At 35.0% G+C, this 22309-nt stretch overlaps 1 protein-coding gene and 1 non-coding gene across 2 annotated transcripts; both read left to right on the top strand.

The window, feature by feature from the left end:
* Positions 1-7984: 7984 nt before the first annotated feature.
* On the top strand, positions 7985-8422 carry LOC150034487 (uncharacterized). Its single transcript, XM_090316758.1, has one exon. It carries the CDS (start codon positions 7985-7987, stop codon positions 8420-8422), a length of 438 nt encoding a protein of 145 aa, XP_090172884.1.
* Positions 8423-19383: 10961 nt separating this feature from the next.
* Positions 19384-19581, top strand: LOC120084313 (U2 spliceosomal RNA). Its single transcript, XR_005483677.1, has one exon. It is a non-coding gene; the product is annotated as a U2 spliceosomal RNA (small nuclear RNA).
* Positions 19582-22309: the final 2728 nt, after the last annotated feature.

The raw sequence follows: 22309 nt of genomic DNA, 5'->3' as shown, positions 1-22309 counted from the left end.
CGGTTCTGGGAAAGAAGACAGCTTCAAATTTGGAGAAAAATGGCTCATAGACCCGAAATAGCCACTAGAACGGAGAGAGTGCTCCTAGACCCGACCCGAGCAGCGCTCCAACCCGATTTCTCGCACGCACGCCTGCCCCGCCCGGATCCGACTCACACGCTCCGTCCGTTCCATCTGACCGGCGCTCCAGCGTCCGTTGACCGCCCCTGCAAGCGTTGACCAGTCGGTCCAGACGATCTGGACCAATCCAGTTAAGCCGGTTTGACCGGTTCAACCTTTTTTTTTTTTTTTTGGAGTTTTTGGGTCGATTCGAGAGTTTTTTTGGCCAGTTCAAGTTGGTTCAAAAGTGTTTGAAGCTGGTTCGAGAGCGGTTTTTTGTACTACACCAAATTATTATTGTAATAATTTAGTTGTTTGCTTAATTTAAGAGCCAAAACCAATCCATTTTAGGGTGTTTAATTAATTATGCATGTTGATGTATGTTTTTAATTAAATTTTGAATCTTGTTATGTATATAGTATGCCATATAGATATAAAATCCCACCATAGGTTAACATGTACATGCATTTGATATATGTTATAATTGCTATAATGTATATAGTATGCATGTTAAGTTTTTTTTAATATAAAGTGTTATATTAAAGCATGGTCATTAAGTATGAATGTATGTTATAGATGTATGATTCTAGGGTTATAATAGTTATAATTTTATTTTATAATTGTTATAAAATAACCTAGACTTTAAAATCTATAATAAAGGTAAAAGTTGCATGCTCACCTAGAATTAAATTAGTGCAATTTCACTCAGCTTTTCTAAAGAGTTAGAATAGGTCGATTACTTGTTAAACAAAGAGTTATTTACTTACCCGGGGAGATCTTGTCTAAGATTGGGGGTTCTTAAGATGACGATTTATGGAACACCTCCTACCTGGAGATCAAACTGGCGTCTAAGTCAAATAACCCTAGTTTTAATGAGCATGCGTGAGAGATGTGAGGTAATAAAATTTGTTTATCACCTAGACATCATAGGTTAAAATCCAGTATAAGAGTTATACATGGATCTATCAACTAGACTTAGGATATGTTTAATTTAGCCGAAATATATCTCTAAGTATTGTTTTTAATATATACCCTAAACCATTATAGAACACTTCAGCTAGAGAAAAGTAACGTACTTTTAGCTCTAGCGTCCCTAAGAGTTCACATCGTGAGGTCCATGCAGGGCTTTGGGTCGTGCTTAGGAGCGGACTCCTTTCGAAGAGTGTTTGCATGGATCAATATCAAGGTGAATAGGGGAAATAGTTCATAGTAAGTGGGTGAGGGGTATGTAACAACATATCCCACGGTCTCTTCCATTAGGTCGCACCGTGAGATTCCTATAATGCGCCTGTATGTCTGCCCTAGAGCGACCTTTCCCTTCGGAGGGTTGTATTATAGGATTCGGAATACCCCGAACTCTAAATCTGGATAGGCACTCTTAGATCAGTTTTCATATTGACTTTCCACTTTCAGGAGCATGTTGATTCTGTTTTCTGAAATCCAAAAATGAAAGGTTACACTTACAAGAATTACTAAGATGTTAGTATATTCTTGACCAAAGTAGCAATAACTAAAGTGTTATAAGAATAAAGAGTTATTTTGGGGTTAGCATCTAGTCAAGATTGTCTTGGTTCAAAAGAGGAATAATCCACTGCCTTTTGGTGGAGGTTACTCTAAACTTTTGAAATATCGTTGCAAAATATAATAATGAAGAGTACATTATTAGTTTTTGCTAAATTAAATTGGTTTATTTGTGATTATAGTTTTTCTAAAAGAATATGTTTATCTTTTTCAGCATGAATAGCTCAATAATTCAACTCTTAGCTTCCGAGAAACTAAATGGCGATAATTATTCGACATGTAAATCAAATCTAAACACAATACTGGTAATTGACAATCTAAGATTTGTCTTAACTGAGGAATGTTCTCAAGCCCCAACCTCAAATGCTAACCGAACTGTTTGGGAAGCATACGATCGATGGATCAAAACCAATGAAAAGACCCGTGTTTACATTCTTGCCAGCATGTCTGATGTTTTGGCAAAGAAACATGAATCCTTAGCTACGGCTAAAGAGACAATAGATTCATTAAGAGAAATGTTTGGGCAACCATCATGGTCCCTTAGACACGAGGCAATTAAGCACATTTACACAAAGCGGATGAGGGAGGGGCCTCTATTAGAGAACATGTCCTGGACATGATGATGTACTTCAAAATCGATGAAGTAAACGTCGAATCCATTGATGAGGCTAATCAAGTTAGCTTTATCTTACAATCTCTTCCGAAGAGTTTTATACATTTTGAGACAAATGCGTCTTTAAATAAGATAGAATTTAACCTCACTACCCTTCTTTACGAGCTCCAACGATTCCAAAACCTTACTTTAGGTAAGGGGAAGGAAGTGGAAACAAATGTTCTTACCACTAAGAAAAAATTTATAAGAAGATCGTCCTCTAAAAACAAAGCTGGACCCTCTAAAGCTCAAATGAAAAAGAAGGAAAAAGGGTAGGCTCCCAAGATAAGAAGGGGAAAGAAGGATACAGATAAAGGAAAATGTTTCCACTGTAACCAAAACGGGCATTGGAAGAGAAATTGCCCGAAGTACCTTACAGAGAAGAAAGCTGAGAAAACGACACAAGGTAAATACGATTTACTGGTCGTTGAAACATGTTTAGTGGAATATGATACTTCAACCTGGATACTAGACTCAGAAGCCATTAGTCATATTTGTTTCTTGTTTCAGGAAACTAGTTCTTGGAAAAAGCTTGAAGAAGGTGAGATAACCCTCAAAGTTGGAATAGGAGAGGTTGTCTCAGCTGAAGCAGTGAAAGATCTGAAGATGTTTTTTGAAGATAGATATCTAGTGCTTAAAATTTTTTTGTATGCACCTCTTATGAAGAGGAATTTGATATCTATCGCTTGTATTACAATTATATACAATATCTTTTAATATAAATGAAGCGTTCATTTTTTGTAAAGGTATTCAAATTTGTTCTGCTACACTTGAAGACAATTTATATAAGTTAAGACCAACTAGAGCAAATTTTGTTTTAAGTACTGAAATGTTTAGAACATTAGAAACTCAAAATAAAAAACAAAAGGTCCCTTCCAACACTTATCTATGGCACCTAAGACTTGGTCACATAAATCTCAATAGGATTGGGAGATTGGTCAAGAGTGGACTTTTAAGTCAATTAGAAGATAACTCTTTACCTCCATGTGAATCCTGTCTTGAAGGAAAGATGACCAAGAGATCTTTTACTGGAAAAGGTCTCAGAGCCAAAGTACCCTTAGAGCTCGTACATTCGGACCTTTGTGGACCAATGAATGTCAAGGCTCAAGGTGGGTATGAATTTTTCATCAGTTTTATTGATGATTATTCAAGGTATGGTCATGTTTACCTACTTCATCACAAGTCTGATTCTCTTGAAAAGTTCAAAGAATATAAGGCTGAAGTTGAGAATGAATTAGGTAAAACAATAAAGACATTTCGAGCAGATCGAGGTGGAGAGTATATGGACATACGATTCCAAGACTATTTGATAGAAAAGGGGATCCAGTCACAACTATCTGCACCTAGTACGCCTCAGCAGAATGGTGTATTAAAAAGAAGAAACCGAACCTTATTAGATATGGTTCGCTCTATGATGAACTATGCTATATTGCCTGATTCCCAACGTTCCCTCTAAAAGTGTTTCAGAAACACCCTATGAGCTATGGGAATGGCGTAAAAGTAGTTTACGTTACTTTATAATTTGGGATTGCCCAACACATGTATTGGTACAAAATCCCAAGAAATTAGAACATCGTTCAAAATTATGCCTATTTGTAGGTTATCCAAAGGAAACAAGGGTGGTCTGTTTTATCATCCTCAAGAAAAAAAGGTATTTGTATCAATAAATGGCACATTCTTAGAGGAAGACCACATTAGAAATCATCAACTACGCAGTAAAATAGTGTTGAAAGAAATTTCAAAAAATGCTACAAATATACCTAGTTCATCTACTAAAGTAGTAGATAAAACTAGTATTTCTGGTTAATCACATCCTTTTTAAGAGTTGAGAGTGCCTCGACGTAGTAGGAGAGTTGTTCATCAGCCTGACCGCTATTTGGGTTTAGCTGTGTAACATCCGACACCTTTTTATTTATTTATTTATTTATTTTGTGTAAAACTTTTTCCTTTTCAGTAATTGTTCTTAGTTGAAAGACATGTTTGGAATTCTGAATTTAAAGTATAAACGCGAGGATTTAAGTGTTGTCGTGGAATTTATTAAAAAAAAATTCAATTTGAAAAAAGTTATGGCAGGAATTAACTATTTTTGGAAAAAGAAAAGGAATTAAATAGTATAAAGTGGGTTAAGGAAAAAAAATCTAATTAAAGTTATACTATTTTCCTTTTATTATTATTATTATTATTATTATTTTATTATACTTTTATAAACCCCCCTTCACCTTCTCCCTCACCCACGCGAGCCCCCCCCCCCCGATTTCTTCTTCCTTGTCGCACGCCCAGCCGCCGCACCCAAGTCGTCGTGCGCCTCCAACCGACCACCGTTCGTTGACCTCGAAGCACTGCACGTCCGCTTTCAACCGGTCGCACCACTGCCACCATTCACCCAGCCGTCGACCTCCCTCCAACTGCGTTGCTCGCCGTTCGTGAGTTTCGACCGACCAGATCCCGCCGGTCAGACCACGCCACTCGCCGTCGCGCCTCCCTTTGTCGCACGAGCCGGACTATCGCCGCTCCCATTTTGGACCACTGCCCTGTGCCGTTTTCGCCCAGGTCGGAGCCCAGCCACTGGATCTGCGCGTTCGCTGCCCGCTGCCGCCCTCCGTTTGCTGTTCGCCGTCCGCCACCGCTGTCACCTTTGGGTTCGCCGGATCTAGCAGTTTTAGGTAAGCCTTTTGTGAAGTTGGATGGAAGTTTGGGCCCTATTAAGTTTGGAATGAAGGTTAACTTATTCGAATTATTTTTTTCCTTAGTTTTGAATCGAGGAAACTTTTGGAGTGGCTATCCAGCGGGTTCGAGATCGTTCGACAAGAGTTTTGGTAAGGATTATAGTCCTTATTGTTGGTTTGTGGGCACACTTTGATTTCTAAACTAGGTTTGACTTAACCCTTGAATCCTTAAGGTTCTAAGTTTTCGTCCTTTGGGGAGTTAAAATCTGTTGGAATGAGATTTTGGAGTGGTTGTTAACCAAGTTCCTTGGGTAAGCTATTGGGTATTGTGGTTTTGAATCTGAGTTGTCGTAATTATTTTTTTTTGGACTGAAACTTAATGGTTGTATTCATATGGTAGGGTCGTTTCTTCAAGCCGCAGCCACCGTTTGATTGTTTGAGTTTATCTGTGGATTTTCGATTAAGGTAAGTAATCTTATCACTGGAACTGCCCACGGGCCAGGCTCTAGTTGTATGCTAGCATGATAAGTGTATGTTATGGTAACTGTTAGCATGTTGATTGATAGTATGACTTGAATCAAAGTATATTCTAGCACAAATTCTGATTTGTTTACATACATACCTAAGTGCTTGATCGTTAGTATGTGTTTTCATATGTCGATGGATGATCTGCTGGCGTTGAGGCATACTTGTATGTTGTGGCTTTATGATATAAGTTATACATGGATGATGTATAATATGTTGTTAAGAATTATGGGTATGTGATGCAACCATGGTATTAAGGATTTTTATGTATGCTTTAGAACCATACAATATTGAATCTTAGCATGTTAAGACTGTGTGAATATCCTCATTGATTAGTTAGATGCTCACTAGTTTGTGTTTCCTTCGGGATTCACCAGTTTGTGTTTCCTTCGGGATTCACCAGTTTGTGTTTCCTTGGGGATTCACCAGTTTGTGTTTCCTTCGGGATTCACCAGTTTGTGTTTCCTTGGGGATTCACTAGTTTGTGTTTCCTTCGGGATTCACCAGTTTTGTGTTTCCTTCAGGATTCACCAGTTTTGTGTTTCCTTCGGGATTCACCAATTTTATGGGCATACTTAACTACAATAGAATAGAACTCAGTCTCTTATATGTTACATGTATTTATGTGCCATATGTGGGTATCTAGAGGACACAGATGCCTAGCCTGACCCCAGTGGTGGGGTTACTTACTGAGTATTTTATACTCATTCTTTCTTATGTTGATGTTTCAGGTAAGGGTAGAGATGCACCGACAATGGCGCAGCAGAATTCATGATCGAGGCACTGGGAGTAGTTTTTACGCTTCCGCATCATGACATTTAGAGTCCTTATTTTTCCCTTAATACTTAGTTTTATCGTTTTAAACTTATTATTAAGGATTATTTCTTTTATATACCCTTAATAGTCTTTACGAGTTATGGGTACCCTATTATTGTTTTAACAATTGCATTTAATAAATGTCTTTTGAACTTTTCTTGTTTAATTAGCATTTATTTCAACATAACTGGGCATCGTTTTAAATTCTATGCATGTATTTATTTTAATAACGACCTAACCTAAGTCTAGGGGGTCGGGTCGTTACAGTTGGTATCAAAGCCCATGTTTTGGGTTCTGTAGACTGACTTACTATGTAAGTCTAGGTGTCCCTGTGGCCAGTAACGAATTCCTCGTCATTGCCAGGTACGTTCTACTAATGAAAGTTTCCATGTATATATGAAGACAGTGATGTAGTGTTTTAAACACATGATGTCTAAGAGAGACCCAAAAATAGTTAGCTAACGTACGAATTTATGACAGGACATGGCACCTAAACGTAGAACAAAGAAAATAGTTAGAGAAGAAATACCAGCAGAGAGAGAGGGGAGTAATCAAACTGCTTCGGCGGCGCCAATTTCGCCTACGACTCAAGTGGATGAAAAGGCAATGGAAGCCTGAATAAATGAAGCTATTGCAATCGCTCTGATGGGGAAGCTGCAGGAACTGATCCATAGCATGATGGCAGGACAGCCTGCCCAGACTCAGGTTCAAGAGGAACCAGTGCCACCTGAGCCGTTACGATAAACCCGTCCGCAGGACAAGGACACGCAGAGCCTGTCTCTCGAGGCCAAGCATTTAAGGTATTTTCGGAAGTATGACCCTCGCCCCTTTAATGCATCGTTGGGAGACCCCACCAAAGCGAAACTGTGGTTGTCATCCATTGAGACAATTTTTCGTTTTATGAGGGTCCCGGAAGAGCACAAACTGCAATGCACAGTCTTCATGCTGACTGGTAACACGACAATCTAGTGGCGTTCGGTAGAAAAGATTATCGATATTGGAGGTGACCTTACAACTTGGGAACAATTCAAGGAACGTTTTTATGAGAAGTACTTTTCGGCCAACGCCCGATACAATAAGCATGCAGAATTCTTGAACCTAAAGCAAGGCGTTATGTCAGTGGAGGAGTACGAGTAAGAATTCGATAAGCTGTTTCAATTTACTCCTGAGATAGTGGCCACCGAGGCAGTGAGGACCGAGAGATTTATCCAGGGCCTGAGAGCGGGTTGCGAGGGATGGTGCATGCCTTGGATCTTCAGATTTATGCCGCGGCACTGCGAGCTGCTGTGAGGATTGATGCCGACTCCCAGGGGGGGAGGAATACAGAAGGTCACTCGGGATTGGGACCTCCGCAGGACAGAAAATGAAGGCTGAGCATAGGACTCTTGAACATCAGCAGAGGGGTCAGAACACAGTGCATGTTCCACGTCAGTGGGGACAACAGAGTACCCAGGCTGGGAATGGTAGAGAGGATAGACCGATATGCACCACTTGCGGTAAGCAACACTGGGGACGTTGTTTAACCAGCTCTAGGAATTGTTTCGGTTGTGGCTAGAAGGGACATATGGCAGATAGATGCCCAAAGAGGAATGCGCTTGAGCACAGGAGCCAGCCCGTAGGATCGTTCCAGAGAGGCCCGAACCGCCAGCAATAGCAGGGAAAGGTATTTTCTACCACTCGGCGTGAGGCCGAGAAGTCAGGCACCATGGTGACAGGTACATTTCCTAATTTGGGACACCATGTTTTTGTTTTATTTGACTCTGGTTCTTCGCACTCGTTTATATCTGCTATATTTGTGAGACACGCCATGTTAGACTCAGAATCGTTGCCATTTTCTTTGTCTATTTCCACTCCCTCGGGAGAGATCATGTTAGCTACAGAAAAGATAAAGGCATGTCAGGTAGAGGTAGCAAACCGCGCATTAGATGTAACCCTGATAATTTTGGATATGCGCGATTTTGATGTTATATTAGGCATGGATTGGTTAGCTGCTAACCATTCCAGCATAGATTGCACTCGTAAGGAGGTTATCTTTATGCCTCCTACAGGAGCTAGTTTTAAGTTTAAAGGGGTTGGGATCGTAGGCCTACCTAAGGTGATATCCGCATTGAAGGCCAATAGGCTATTCGACCAAGGAGCCTGAGGCTTTATGGCGAGTGTGGTAGACACCAGGGAGAACGAAGTTACCTTGACTTCAGAGCCAGTAGTGAGGGATTTTCCGGATGTGTTTCCAGAAGACCTTCCCGGATTGCCTTCGCAGCGGGAGATAGATTTTGCCATTGAATTGGAGCCAGGCACAACCCTTATTTCGAGGGCCTCATACAGGATGGCCCCGGCAGAGTTGAAGGAACTGAAGGTCCAATTGCAGGAGTTGTTGGATAAGGGTTTCATTCGCCCTAGTGTGTCACCATGGGGTGCACCCGTTTTGTTTGTGAAAAAGAAGGATGGATCGTTACGTCTGTGCATTGACTATAGAGAGTTGAACAAGGTGACTACATGCTCGTGTATAGTGCTAAGGATCTGATCTTTACTGGATACATCGACTCTGATTTCCAAAACTGATAAAGATGCTAGGAAGTCTACATCTGGATCAGTGTTCACTCTTAACGGAGGAGCAATAGTATGGAGAAGCGTAAAACAAACTTGTATAGCTGACTCCACAATGGAAGCTGAATACGTAGCTGCTTGTGAAGCAACAAAAGAAGTAGTATGGCTGAAGAAATTCTTGACAGATTTGGAAGTTGTTCCAAATATACACCTACCCATCACCTTGTATTGTGACAACAACGGTGCAGTTGCAAATTCAAAAGAACTTCGAAGCCATAAACTGGGAAAGCACATCGAATGCTAGTACCACCTTATCTGGGAAATCGTACACCATGGTGACGTTATAGTGACCCAGATACCTTCTAAGAAAAACATTGTTGATCCTTTTACAAAAACCCTCACAGCTAAAGTTTTTTAGGGTCACCTACAGAGTTTAGGTCTACGGTGTTTCTAAACTAGGACAAGTGGGAGATTATGTTGGGCGTGAATGCCCTAGTTTATTGTATTCATATGTTTATTGTACTCATATGTAATATTAATTTCTCACAGTTAAATTCAGCATCGTTTGATCCTACTAGGAGTTTTAGTCCAAGTGGGAGTTTGTTGGATTTTATGTCCTAAAAATCGTAGTTTGTAATATCATATTCTTGGTCAATAAAGCTATTATTGAAAATCTTTAGTAAATTTAAATTCTATATTCATGAATTCAATAAACTAAGGATCCGAGGCTATTAAATTTAAGTTTGAACTTTTTGTAGTGACATAAATGTAGATCAAGTTCAAATATATATCCAAAATGATCTATAGTATATGAATGAGGTTGGGCACCTTATTCTGAGGACACTATGGATGCGGCCCACTTTGTAGTTAGTACAAACGATGTGATCCTAAATCATTCATATAGAGATATGTGAGTGGGGGCATCCTATGCAATGAGTTTGCATAAGACTGAACCATGAAATAGTCACTTTTTACGTTCTAAATCCCATTTTATGTATAAAACTGACTATTTCGTTAATTGATGACTTAGCTAACTTAATTTTAATCTTGAGCTAACTATGAACTCCTGTTCACTCGGAATTATCCTTAGATCTGTATTGGTGAGGGCAGCTCATTATCGTTGGCCCAATAAGCCTCCTATTTTATGGGTAAGATCAGGTGGATAACTGGGAAGATAGGGTGCAAAACGGAATTCACTCCTACCCGTTATAGGGATAGTAGATAGGTTGTTCCCTTTAGTACTTAATCCAGGTCTTGAACAAGGGGCCCTACCCTCTCCTTCGCCCGAGAGGGGTTCGGTTTATAGCTTGGACCTTACACTAATTGTTCATTAGAGGATCAGTGAAACTTAAGGAATAAGATGTAGTCTCGGGGGTAAAACAGTTTTTATGACCCAACCGAGATTACTAACAACCTGTGAAGGATTAACTTACTAATCATGATTATATCATATGGACACAAATATATCTATAGTGAGGGGATTGCAACTACAGGACTATAGTGGAATGACCCGTGAGTTAACGATGTTGATTAGCTCCATCTAAAGAGTCTAGCCAGCTAATCTCGGATCGTTGGAGCCCATGATCTATAGGTCCATTAGGTTCCCCTACTAGCTCATATGGAATAAACTTAGAACAATATGATAGAATAATTCGAATTGTTTGAATTAGGTGAAGAGAGAGAAACCGACAAGTATATGTGATATAGTGGTCGATTTTTCAGTTTAGACATACAGCTTTAATATTTAAATGTGATTTAAATATCAAGAATATGAATACGTTCATATTCGGAAGCTTGGAAATAATGGAAATGGTCAAAGAAGTAAAAAGTCAAATAGTTGACTTTTTACTTTGAAAAGTCAAAGTTTGACCGACCTTATATTCAAATGTGATTTGAATTTTGAGAAAATGAATGTAGATTCATGCTCGGGAGGTAAAAATTAGTCAACACGGAAAAAATCATAAAAAGTCAAAATGTTGATTTTTCGGTCAAAGTTTGACTTTGACAAAATGATTATTTTGCCCTTTGACTAAAGTTAGTGGAAAAATCCAAATTTTTGTTGGATAATTCCACTAACAAGCTAGTGGGCTAGGTGTTGGCTTATAGTCGAGACATCAAGCCCACTTAGATAGTGGATTTTGAGGTGTTGGGTTTTTTATGAATTTGTTTCATGCAATTTTGCATGGTTTTTTCTATAAATTTGGACTTTCAATTTGGAGAAAAGACTTTTGACATTTTTTCAAAATTTGGTTTCTAAATTTGGGCTAGAAAAATCACCATTTTTTGATAAAAATTCAAAACCCAATCCCAACCAAAAATCCATCCTCTATTTCCATATCTTTCTTTCTCTCTCGGGTTCTTCATCCATCGGGTCCCACAACCCGGTTATGAGTCCAGAGGATAGTAGGTCAGCTCTAGTGGTTGTCCGATTATGTTCGAGCGGAGATAGAAGAGTTTCGGGAGCTTCAAAGGTAATATTTTAAAAAAAATCCTAATTAATTAATTTAGGGTTGTATGTTTTTTTTGTGCAATTAGAGTAAAATTGATACTCATTTCCACTGCGCATGCCTATTTTTCCATCAATAGGAAGAATGTCAAGGACACTCTTGAGGGCCTACAAATACTCCTGAAGAGCTTCATTTCAGCTCACAAATCAAATTTCCTCGGAGGAGACTCAGAAGGAAATAGTTGGAGAGAATTAGGGTTTCAAAGAAAGACCATGCATTAAAGAGGTATGCCTATGTGTTGGTCATGATGCCATGTGCCAATGGAAGGCAGGTCCAAGAGGGTGGACCATGCGCCCAACTGGTCTGTTGATGCAACCATGCATCCAAAAAATGTTTAGGAATGTCACCATGCGTCCACAACTTCCCAAGGATATCCGAAGTCTGTTTTCATTTCTGTTGGAGTTGGTAAGTTGAGTTTAGGGCCAAGAAGGTATTCTAAGGCTATTTTAGCCCTAAACATAAGATTCTAAGCTAAAATTAGGCTAATGTAGGCTCGGAATCCAAGGAAGAACCAGGAAAACCAAGAAGTTTGAAAAGAGGTAAACACCTGATGGTGAACTGTGAGTGATTTATTTTTAAATGTTTTGGTTAAATCTGTATACATATATGATATTATATATATATATGTATATGTATGGTTTTGAAAACCTTGGCATGATCGAAAAATATGATTTCTTGGATTTTGATCACTGGTTTTCCGTTGTTTTACTTGGATGACAGTTTTAACTTTAGTTTCGTTTGAAAACATGTTTTATAATGCTTTGATTGGAAAATCGAAATGGTACTCAGGAAATGTTAACATACCTCATGGACATCTGGCTGGGATTGTCAGCGTACCCGAGTATGTCTAGCGGGATATTTTCGACATGTGCACATTCAGTGGGTTTTATTGGGTACTGGGCCTATTTTCTCGGTCTCGTATTTGGTTGACATGATTCATTTTCGAGAAACATATGATCATGGTAGTGTATCTCGGTTACCAGACTGAGATGTTTACATTTGTATATTATGATATTGTTTTATGATTGTTTGTCTATGCAAACATCTTCAAAACGAATTTCAAAAGCAAAACCTATTTTTGTATATAACATACCATTCACTGGGCTTCCTAGCTCATGTTTTCTAAATGTTTTGTTCCTCCCCTCATTCCCCCTTCCCCTCAGCAGGTAGCGAAAGAGAGGAGTTCTAGGGTGCCACTTGAGGTCAAGGTCTGCCATACTACAGTCACACTTCTAGACTTAAGTTTGTTATTATGAGTTTTTGTAATTAAGAGTCTGGAACTGTTGAGTTGAGTTTGAGGGCTTGTAAACTTTATGTTGTATGTAATAAAAGAAGTTAAGCCAAATATTTGTTGTTATATTTTCTTGGTTGTAAGTTTACTAAGAAAAACATATAAGAGATGGGTAATAGGTATCACAAAAGGGCGGTATTTGTCATCCTCACATGTCCTTTCGGACTTGAGAGGTGAGCTTGGGAGAGGGTGTGACAGATGGTGGATGCCAGTTATAGTTGCAGATGGCAAGTATAAAGGTACAGTTGAGCTAGCGACAATGATAGCTAGTGTTAATCAGTCAGATCAAGGTCCATCAGTTCAGAAGCAATTGGGAAGTCCAAGAGAGAAAGTTGATGGTTATCATAAACCCCAAGTTATCAGACAGTTGAATGAATTGATAAAGTCGCAGAAGGGAATAAGAGCACCAAAGTGAAAGACCAAAGCAATCATCAAGGTCAAATATAAAGTCTCCAGCTTTGCAACAGGTTTGAAGGAGTTAAACCATTTGCAAAATTTGTCTTCTTCAAAAATAGGTGTTCAGGATTGAAGAAGATGACAGTTGGTACCACTTAGCTAGAGTGGGAGTACGTGACAACCTCAGGGTAAGAATAGACGAGCTATAGTTATTTTCTGATGGTTTTATGTTTTATTACCTTGTTGATTTTACAGGTTTTATGTTGAACTTTAGACTTTACCAAAAAGATCAGAGATGACAGTTGTAGTGGGATTATAGTCTTGGAGTTTGCCAAGATATTATGTTTTATTGCAGTGGGAGGCAAGATTGTCGTTGATCTCCAAGTGGGAGAATGTTGGGATTGTGGAGACAAAACTCCATGGAGAAGCACACAAGATACATACATACATACATACATACATACATACATACATACATACATTTTTTTACATACATACATATATACATACATACATACATATTTTTGACTTGGACAAAATTAAAGAAAAACCATCTTAATTTCGGTGTGTCACTAATTGGGCTTGGCCCATTTATGTAGTTAGGTTTTTCGACAGGTTACACACATATATATATGTGTTTACATGAAAAGATGGGAGTCAGGTACAAAAAAAAAAAAATCAAAGATAAAGGTCCAAGTTGACGACAATTGAAAGTTTCTTGTGGCAAAAGGTCAATTCTTCGTTTTTCAAGAATTATATTTTCCTTTATTTTTTATGCAGTCCATGTGAGATGGTGAGAGTATTTGAAAGCAAATATTCTCTTGGTTTTGGGTGTTTTCTCTTTACTGTTAATTCCAAGATACCAAGTTGTGATATAGGAAATCAAATAGTTAGTGTTGGGCTCTTTGGGAGAGATTTGTACATTATCTACATCATAGTAGAATATGCAATTGCAGAAGACTAAATGTAATCCCAAGTTTGGGGCGAATCAGTATATTTTCGATGTGGATTCTCTTTTTCTTTCTCTTATTTATGTTGTAATTTTATGATCGTTAATTTTTTTTGCTCTAACTTGTGGAAGTGGAAATTTAAGATATAATTTTGATATTCCGCATTTAATTTATATCTTAGTATAAATTTCCAACATGCATGATCTATTTTTAAAAAAAAAAAAAAAAAAAAAAAATTTGACAACCTTTTTCAAAACTAAGCTTTCTAACACCAAGCCTTTTTTTGGATAATTTTTTTTGTTCCTATTCTATCACTCACTTTCTTGCTTTTTCTCACTCTCTCGCTCTTACTTGGTTCGTTTGGTGTTTGAATTAAAAATTCAATTCGTTGCCGATGTCATCATGCGTCGTCAAAGGAAGAAGAAACAACTTTATTCATTGTTGTTGCTATTGTTGGCAAAGGCAAAATATAGGAAAGAGAGTGTTGTTATCGGAGACGAAATAAAGGGAAGAGATCTAGAGGAATAAGTTTAAAGATAGAAATAGAATGAGAGAAGTAAAGAAAATGTGATATTCAAAAAAGTTTGAAATGGATTACAAAATCTTATTTTGTAAAGTCAAGTCATGTATTATTTTAGTTCAATTTTTTAAATTAGTCTATCAGATTACTCTTTTAAAATTTAGGAACTTATTGAACATATAAATAAAAGTTCAGATACTTACTACACTTTTTAATATGCAGAGCTAAATTAAACCTTTTTGCTTTAAAGTCCTTATTTTAACAACTCAACAACTAGATAATTTGGGTGCATTTGCTAGTGTAGATTTGGAAAACATGATTGTATTTCACAATGTTTTCTTTAATATGTATTTGACAATATATTGGGAATTTTGAACCTCAAACATCATTAACAAATTTATTTAGATATTTTAGGTGAAAATTTTGTATAATTATCATTTTAAAATTATTTTCTCAATTTAAAATAATAAAAAATACTTCAAGGACATTTTTAACCTATCGTTAAAACTCAAGGATTCAAAATATATAATTTGAAGATTCAAAAACTAGACCCTTCTTGGTAATCATTTGATTTTTTATTTTTGTTTTTAAAAAATTACGCCTATAGACATTACTTTCATCCAAATTTCTTCCTTTATTATCTACTTTTTACCAATAATTTAAAAAATCAAGCCAAATTTTAAAAATTAAAAAAATAACTGTGTAAACCTCATTTGGTAACTATTTGATTTTTTGTTTTTGTTTTGAAAGTTAAGCCTATAGACATTACTTATCCCTCTAAATTTTTTCTTTAGTTTTCTACTTTTTACAAATAGTTTAAAAACCAAACCAAAATTTGAAAACTAAAAAAAATGGCTTTGAAAAACTTGGTTTTGTTTTTGAAACTTGGCTAAGAATTCAATCATTATGCTTGATAAAGATGCAAATCATTATAAGAAAATGAGGAAGAAATAGGCTTAATTTTCAAAAACGGAAACAAAAAAGAAATAGTTACCAAATGGGATCTTAAAAACTTGTTTTTATTTTTTAAATTTGACTAAAACTAAGGTTCCGACCTGGTTTTTTAAAATTAAGCATATCAATGCCCTTCTTACCTCTAGGTTTTTTGATTTATTATCTACTTTTCACAAAGATTTTAAAAACCAAGCCAAGTTTTCAAAATTACGAAAAAGTAGTTTCTAAATACATAAATTTGGAATTTGGAATTGGGTTAAAAATTCACCATTTTACTTAGTAAGATGCAAACCATTGTAAGAAATTGAGAGGAAATAAACTTAATTTTCAAAAACTAAAACAAAAAATTTATCAAATAGGATCTAGAAGCTAGGTTTCCCAAAATTTTTAAGTAGCCTAAAATGATTGCTTACCTTGTATCCATAGGAGGTGTCTCTCTGACCGTGAAGTTACTTGCTTATTTGGATTGGACTTGCGATCTAGATTAGGGTCAGGTTGAATCAAGTTAAGGCTTGACAAATACTTGTGTAACGCCCTATGGCTTGAGACATTAGGTTGAAGTTTTGGCTTATACAATAATATAAGAAAAACATAACATAAGAAAGGATGAGTATAAAATAAGAGAGGATAAGTATAAAATACCCGGTAAGTAACCCCACTATCGGGATCAGACTAAGTATTTATGTCCAATAAATGTAATATTCTAGTGGGACGTGCAAAAACTTCTACTTATAATGGATGGTTATCTAGTGAAAAATTGAACTCGCCCTATCATAGGTGAGATGTACCCACAAACCTTTGGTGAAATCCCAAAGAAGATCAATAACCTCTGGTGAAGTCCTGAAGGAGATCACAGCCTCTGGTGAATCCCAAAGGAAACGCTTTCCTCTAGTGAATCTCAAAGGAAGTACAAACCTCTGGTGAAATCTCGAAGAAGATCACTAACCTCTTGTGAATCTCGAAGAAAACACAAACCTTTAGTGAAATCTCGAAAGAGATCACTAACCTCTGGTGATATCCTGAGGGAGATCACTAATCTTTGGTGAATCCCGAAGGAAACACAGACCTCTGGTGAAATCTCGAAGGAGATCACTAGCTAATCTCTGGTGATATCCGAAAGGAGATCACCAACCTCTGGTGAATCCCGAAGGAGACACTAACCTCTGGTGGGTACATAACTACGGGTAGGAGGCAACTATCATTAACATAAATATCATGTAATATAAGGCAAAGTCCCACAACATAAAACATAACTTTAAGTACATGCATCCTCATAACATGTCATAAAAAATTTAGTTCATGCTCATTCATCCTCTTAAAATATTTCATAAAATTCAAACATATTTATTATATACTCATATATCCTCTTTAATCAGCATCACAATTTACAGTTAGAACCATAAAAATTATCCTAATTATATCGCCTGATACGAGGGCGGTTCTAGTAGTAAGATTACTTACCTCGAGAAAAAGCCCAAACGTGATAAGAAAACCAAAATTCTTTTTATCCTGAGTAAAAAGGTCTGGAACGAGCCCCCCAAAATGTAGATTGTTCCAAAATCGATTCCAAACGTTCCTCAACGATTTGAACCAAGATTCTCCAAAAACGAATTTCAATTCCCACGAAACAATATGCCAAAATTCCGAAACTCAAATTTATACAAGAACTCATGGAAAAACTCAAATAATTCGCGAATCGGCCACGGTACTTATTAGACAACACCCCCCACACCTCCCAAAAACTTCAAAATTCCTTCAACTCTATCATAAAAATCAAGATTACAGCCTAAATATTTGTCCAAGCAAAACCATCTTCCTTTGGCCTTTAGAAACCTTGAGCTCACACTATCACATAAATCAAGATTATATTTAACGTTTACGGCCTAAATCCAAACATAATATTTTCAGAAAGTCTCCACGCAAACTTACCCAAAGTGAAGGCAGATCTAAATCCCCTTCTAACTCTCCACGGCAAAACCCAACCTAAGCAAGCTTCATTGTTAAGAGGAAAAACAAATCCAATTTTCAGCAATTAATAATGTTTTCGGATTCACCAAACAATAACCTTCCTTGTTCTGGATTCCGAATCTTAGACCCAGGACGTTACAACTTAAGATTGATTAATCAAGCTCAAAGTCCATTTAGACTTTGGGAAGATCCAATAAAGGACTAAAAGCTCAATATTGGCTGAGTTGGCCTTTCTTGCTTGTGCGTGTTACATGTCTCGTGTTTAGAGAAACTCCTATATATAGATCCAACTTAACCTATTGCAATTAAAACTGAGATTGGGGTCTATTTGGATTGATTTAAGAAAAAAATGTTATAAAAAAATCTTTTATTTAAACACTTTTGATAAAAATCGATTAAACTACATTTAAAAAACTATTTTGAGTGGTTACCAAACACTCCAATTTCTTTCGAAATCACTTATTTTTTAAATTAAACAGTTTAAAAAATATATTTCAAACACACCATAGAATAAAAAACCTTAGGTGAAGATAAATGCAAATACAATCTTATAACTTAATTAACCCTTAAGTACTATTGAAGTATGGGTCTTAAACCCTAAACTTGTTAGAACAAATTCACCAGTAAAGAGCGAACAAATGAAGGTGTAATTTTTGTAGGTCAATTTGTACATCAACATGAGAAATTACGAATTTGGAATTTTGGAGGTCTGTATAGAAGTGAAGACTTAATTAATTCTGAAACCAGGAGAGGAGAAGGTGGGTTTAGGGGTCATTCACAACTTTCTTCTTGTTTAGATTAGATTGATTGGAAGATTCGAAGATATCAATTTCATTTCTATTTGCTTGGAGGTGGAATTTCTACTACGGTTTATGAAATTATAAATTTTTTTAATCCACTTTCTACTACGGTTTCAAAAATCAAAACCAAATATTAAGAAGTAGTTTTTAAAGTGTTTTTTTTTGTTAGAATTAGACTAAAAATTTTAATATTTTTTTATATAAAGAAATGTGAGAACATATTATAAAATTTAGGAGAAGATAAACATTAATTTTAAACATAAAAAATGAAATGGGTATCAAATAGAACCGATCTTATAACCAAGGTTTAAAATGTCGATGTCGATGGAAATATCGATGTCTTAATTTTACGAAAATTTCAATGAAAATATTCATAAAATTAGGGGTATTCAAAAAATCTGATGATTACAACCCAATCGTGCGGTTTGGGTTGGATTGGGTTCAAATAAATGAAAATTTTATGAATTGGGTTGGTTCATGGATTCAATTAATATAACCCAAACAGTTGAACCATGAACCAATCTGAACCGATTCGAATTTATTATTAACTTTATTTTTATTACTTATAACACAATTATTTATACATATATTGATTTTAATTTTAGTAAATTCCAATATTTTTTTGAATAATTTATTCTTCAACAACTCTAAAAAATAGTTTCTTTGCAATTTAGAAAGAAAACTTTCACTGTATAAATTGAAATTGAGTTGTTAATCTTAATTTAATATATAAAAATAATTAAATTAGATTTTTATATATTTACGTTTTGTTTCTTTTTAAAACAAAATTTTAAATAAATGACCTAATTAACCCGAATCAACCCAATCCAAATATTTTATGGTTGAGTTGGGTTGGATTCATTTTTTAATAAAGGTTATTTAAGTTGAAGAAATTTACAACTCGAACATTTGAGTTTGGTATAAAAAGTTTTTCTACCAAACAATTGAACATCCATATATAAAATGTTGATTTCAATGAATATTTCTGAAAAAGTTAAAAACAAAAATATAAAAAATATAAATTTAAATCTAGCAAACAAAAAATTACTTCAAGAAGGAGGTTAGATAGCAAAGTAAAAGGAAGACATGTATCTGTCCCACATCGGGCGGGCTTAATAAGAAGGAGCATGGAAGGTAGTATAAAAGGGGAAGGATTATGGGATTGAAAAGTATACCTTTCTCGGCCTTTTGGCTAAGATCAAGTGTAGTATCTGTTCTTATCAGTTTAATATCTGATACGTGGGCCATTGGTCCACATGATATTAAATTACTTTTTTTAGGGGTAGGGCCCATTTCTTGCAGCTTGCTGCCTGGGACTCTTACGCGTTGCCTAGGCATTACACTGCCGCCAAGGTCTGGCGCACCCCTCCAAATTTTAGTTCAAAACGAGTTGGTAAAGATCTTACTGGGCTGGGCCTTGCTGTGCTTGTGGTTAATGTTATTTGGTCCTTATTGGGCTGTTTTATTTCAGTTGGGCTACAATGACATGTTTTAACTTTTTAAAATGGCAAAGCGGATTAAACGAATTAAAAATTAAAAATAAATTAATTTATTATATAAGTCTAAACTACTTGGCACCGGTATCTCTTGGTACGTAAATCTCAATTAAATCGTCAAATTATTAATCAATTAAATGATCTCATGAATAGATGCTTGACCTACCTTAAAAACTAAGTCAAGCCTCGATGTTCTCGTTGAACAATCATAGAGGGATAATAAATATAACTTCAGAGATAATTTTAAAAGCCATGAATCTTTGCTTAAAATTAATAGAAAGTATAACAAAAACAACAAATCTTAGTTAAAATAATTAATTTAATATCTTATTAGAAAATCCAAAATAGCTATTAAATCGTAAAATTTATGGTAAATTATCCAGTAGCAATTAAATTACATCTCATCAACAAAGATGTCAAATTAATTACACACAATTAAAGAAGACAATGAGGACATTTTAGGACATTTTAAGATTTTAGAAAATTGGACTTACGTGACATTAATACATTTTACAATAATTTAAAAGGATCTCGTCTTTTGCTATTTTTTCAAATGATAGTGTAATTACTACTATAGATTTGATTGTTCTATTTCTATTGAGGTCATTCGTCATTTCGGCCATGTTGCTAACATTTATGGCTAATTGGATAATGTATGCAACGTTTTAGGATTTAAGTCGGCAATGTTATAATAATGGTCAAGCATAAGTTATCAAAAATATGTTTTGCTCATTTTAATAACTATGATAGACCCTCATATTTAGAAAATATGAAAAGAGAATTAACAAAAAGAATGGGGAGAGGGGTACAAATGTAAACGTGGGAGAGAATAAAAGTAGTTAGAAATAGGGCCACTAACAAAATCTATTAGCGGGGATTATCGAACTTTTCATTTTAGAATTGAGCTTGTAAGTTGAAAGAGGAGGAGGTCTCGACTTTTTAGGCTATTTTGAACCAAAACAGTAAATACATAAACGGGATTCTACCAAATTACTTCTTGAATTAATCAAAATAAATCAAACTCATTTTTCTCCTCCAATTTAAATTTAAATTTATTTTTATTATCAATTTTGATTTTATCTAACTAGGTTCTAAATATTTTTCTATTTAAACAAATAATCTTTTCTCATTTTTCTTTTCAAATATCTTTTTTCTTTTTATCTTTTCTTTATATATTTAGTTTTATCTTTAACTATTTTCGATTATTTTAACATTTTGTTACAAGATTAAGTCTTTATCTATTTTTTTTTTTCATTTGTTTATACATAGTGTTATTCATGTGTTTCATCTTTTTTTTTTTTTTTTTTTTTTTTCAATTCATTTAGATTGCAATATGAAGTTATGAGATTTAATTGATCTATATTTACATATACAATGTAATTATAATATAAAATTATGAGGTTTTAATAATAATTTTTGTGATTCCTGATTATAGCATGATATTGTATTTCATTTTTCTCCACCAATATCAATACGTTCGAGTAATTAACAAATACACAATTACATATACAAGACACGGTGTAATAATATCTACATTTACATATACAGTATAGTTATACTATGAAGTTATGAGGTTTTAACCATCATTTTCATGATTCACGATTATGACATAATTTTGTTTATTACTGTTTTTCTCTATCAATATCTATTCAAATCTATTTTATTAGTTTCAATTTTATCTTATCCTTTTCTGATTTGTTTATATATTTTCTTCTCAAATTCGATTTATCTTACTATTTTCGATGTGTTTATACATTTTGTAGGTGAATTTAAATTAATTGTCTAAAATAATTTATTTTTATTTCCTTTTAATTTTGTATTTGGGTGTCAAAATCAATATAAATGAGAATAATTTAAATGTATTTGATAAGAGATTAGACTTTTTTAGATTTAAGTTGATAAAATACTTGGAATTAGTAAATTTTGAATTTGAAAAGGAAAAAGATAAGAGACTAACTCTAATTGCAGTTTATATATATATATATATATGAGAAAGAAAAAGAATTTAAATTCTAGATTTTGTTTTATAATACATTTTAATAGAATTCAAATTAATAAGAAGTAAAAAAGAAAAGAAAAAAAGAAAGAAATGTAACCCTATCTTTCTTCATTCTCTACTTCAACCTCACACACCTAATTCTTGGATTTGTTTTAAGTTGTGAATTTTTTTAATCAAGTTTAGTGTGCATGGGTATTTTGGATAATTGCTATTTATTATTTTTTATTTTAAAAAATCGTTTATCTATTATTACAATTTTAAATTTTTTTGCTATTTTTCTAACCAAACTTTAAAATTTGCTATTTATCTAAATAACACATTTGAGATTAAGGTGCTACTTACTCTACCTGAATTGAAAGCTTTCTTATAAGGGCTCGGTTGTACATGACCTTTGATACAAACCGCCCATGCATCAAATTACTAATTAAATTTTATTTTAACAATTTTTGATATACTTTTAGTATATTTTTCCAATTTTATCCCTTTCTATGACATTTAAATTAGGGTAATTTTGTCATTTTACTACGTTGTATTAGTGTTTTTATTGGGAGCCTTTAGGTTGTTCAAAAGTTTTGCGATGAATTGAATTTAGCATTAGAGCT

This window comes from Benincasa hispida, chromosome 8, assembly GCF_027475165.1.
Source record: "Benincasa hispida cultivar pf3 chromosome 8, pf3_genome.v1.1, whole genome shotgun sequence".
Classification (NCBI taxonomy): domain Eukaryota; kingdom Viridiplantae; phylum Streptophyta; class Magnoliopsida; order Cucurbitales; family Cucurbitaceae; genus Benincasa; species Benincasa hispida.
The sequence above is the reverse complement of the archived record's forward strand: the minus strand, read 5'-3'. Positions and strand labels throughout refer to the sequence as shown.

Excerpts from the sequence above, each read along its gene's own strand:
- LOC150034487 (XM_090316758.1), top strand. The coding sequence starts at position 7,985 with ATGGTGACAGGTACATTTCCTAATTTGGGACACCATGTTTTTGTTTTA.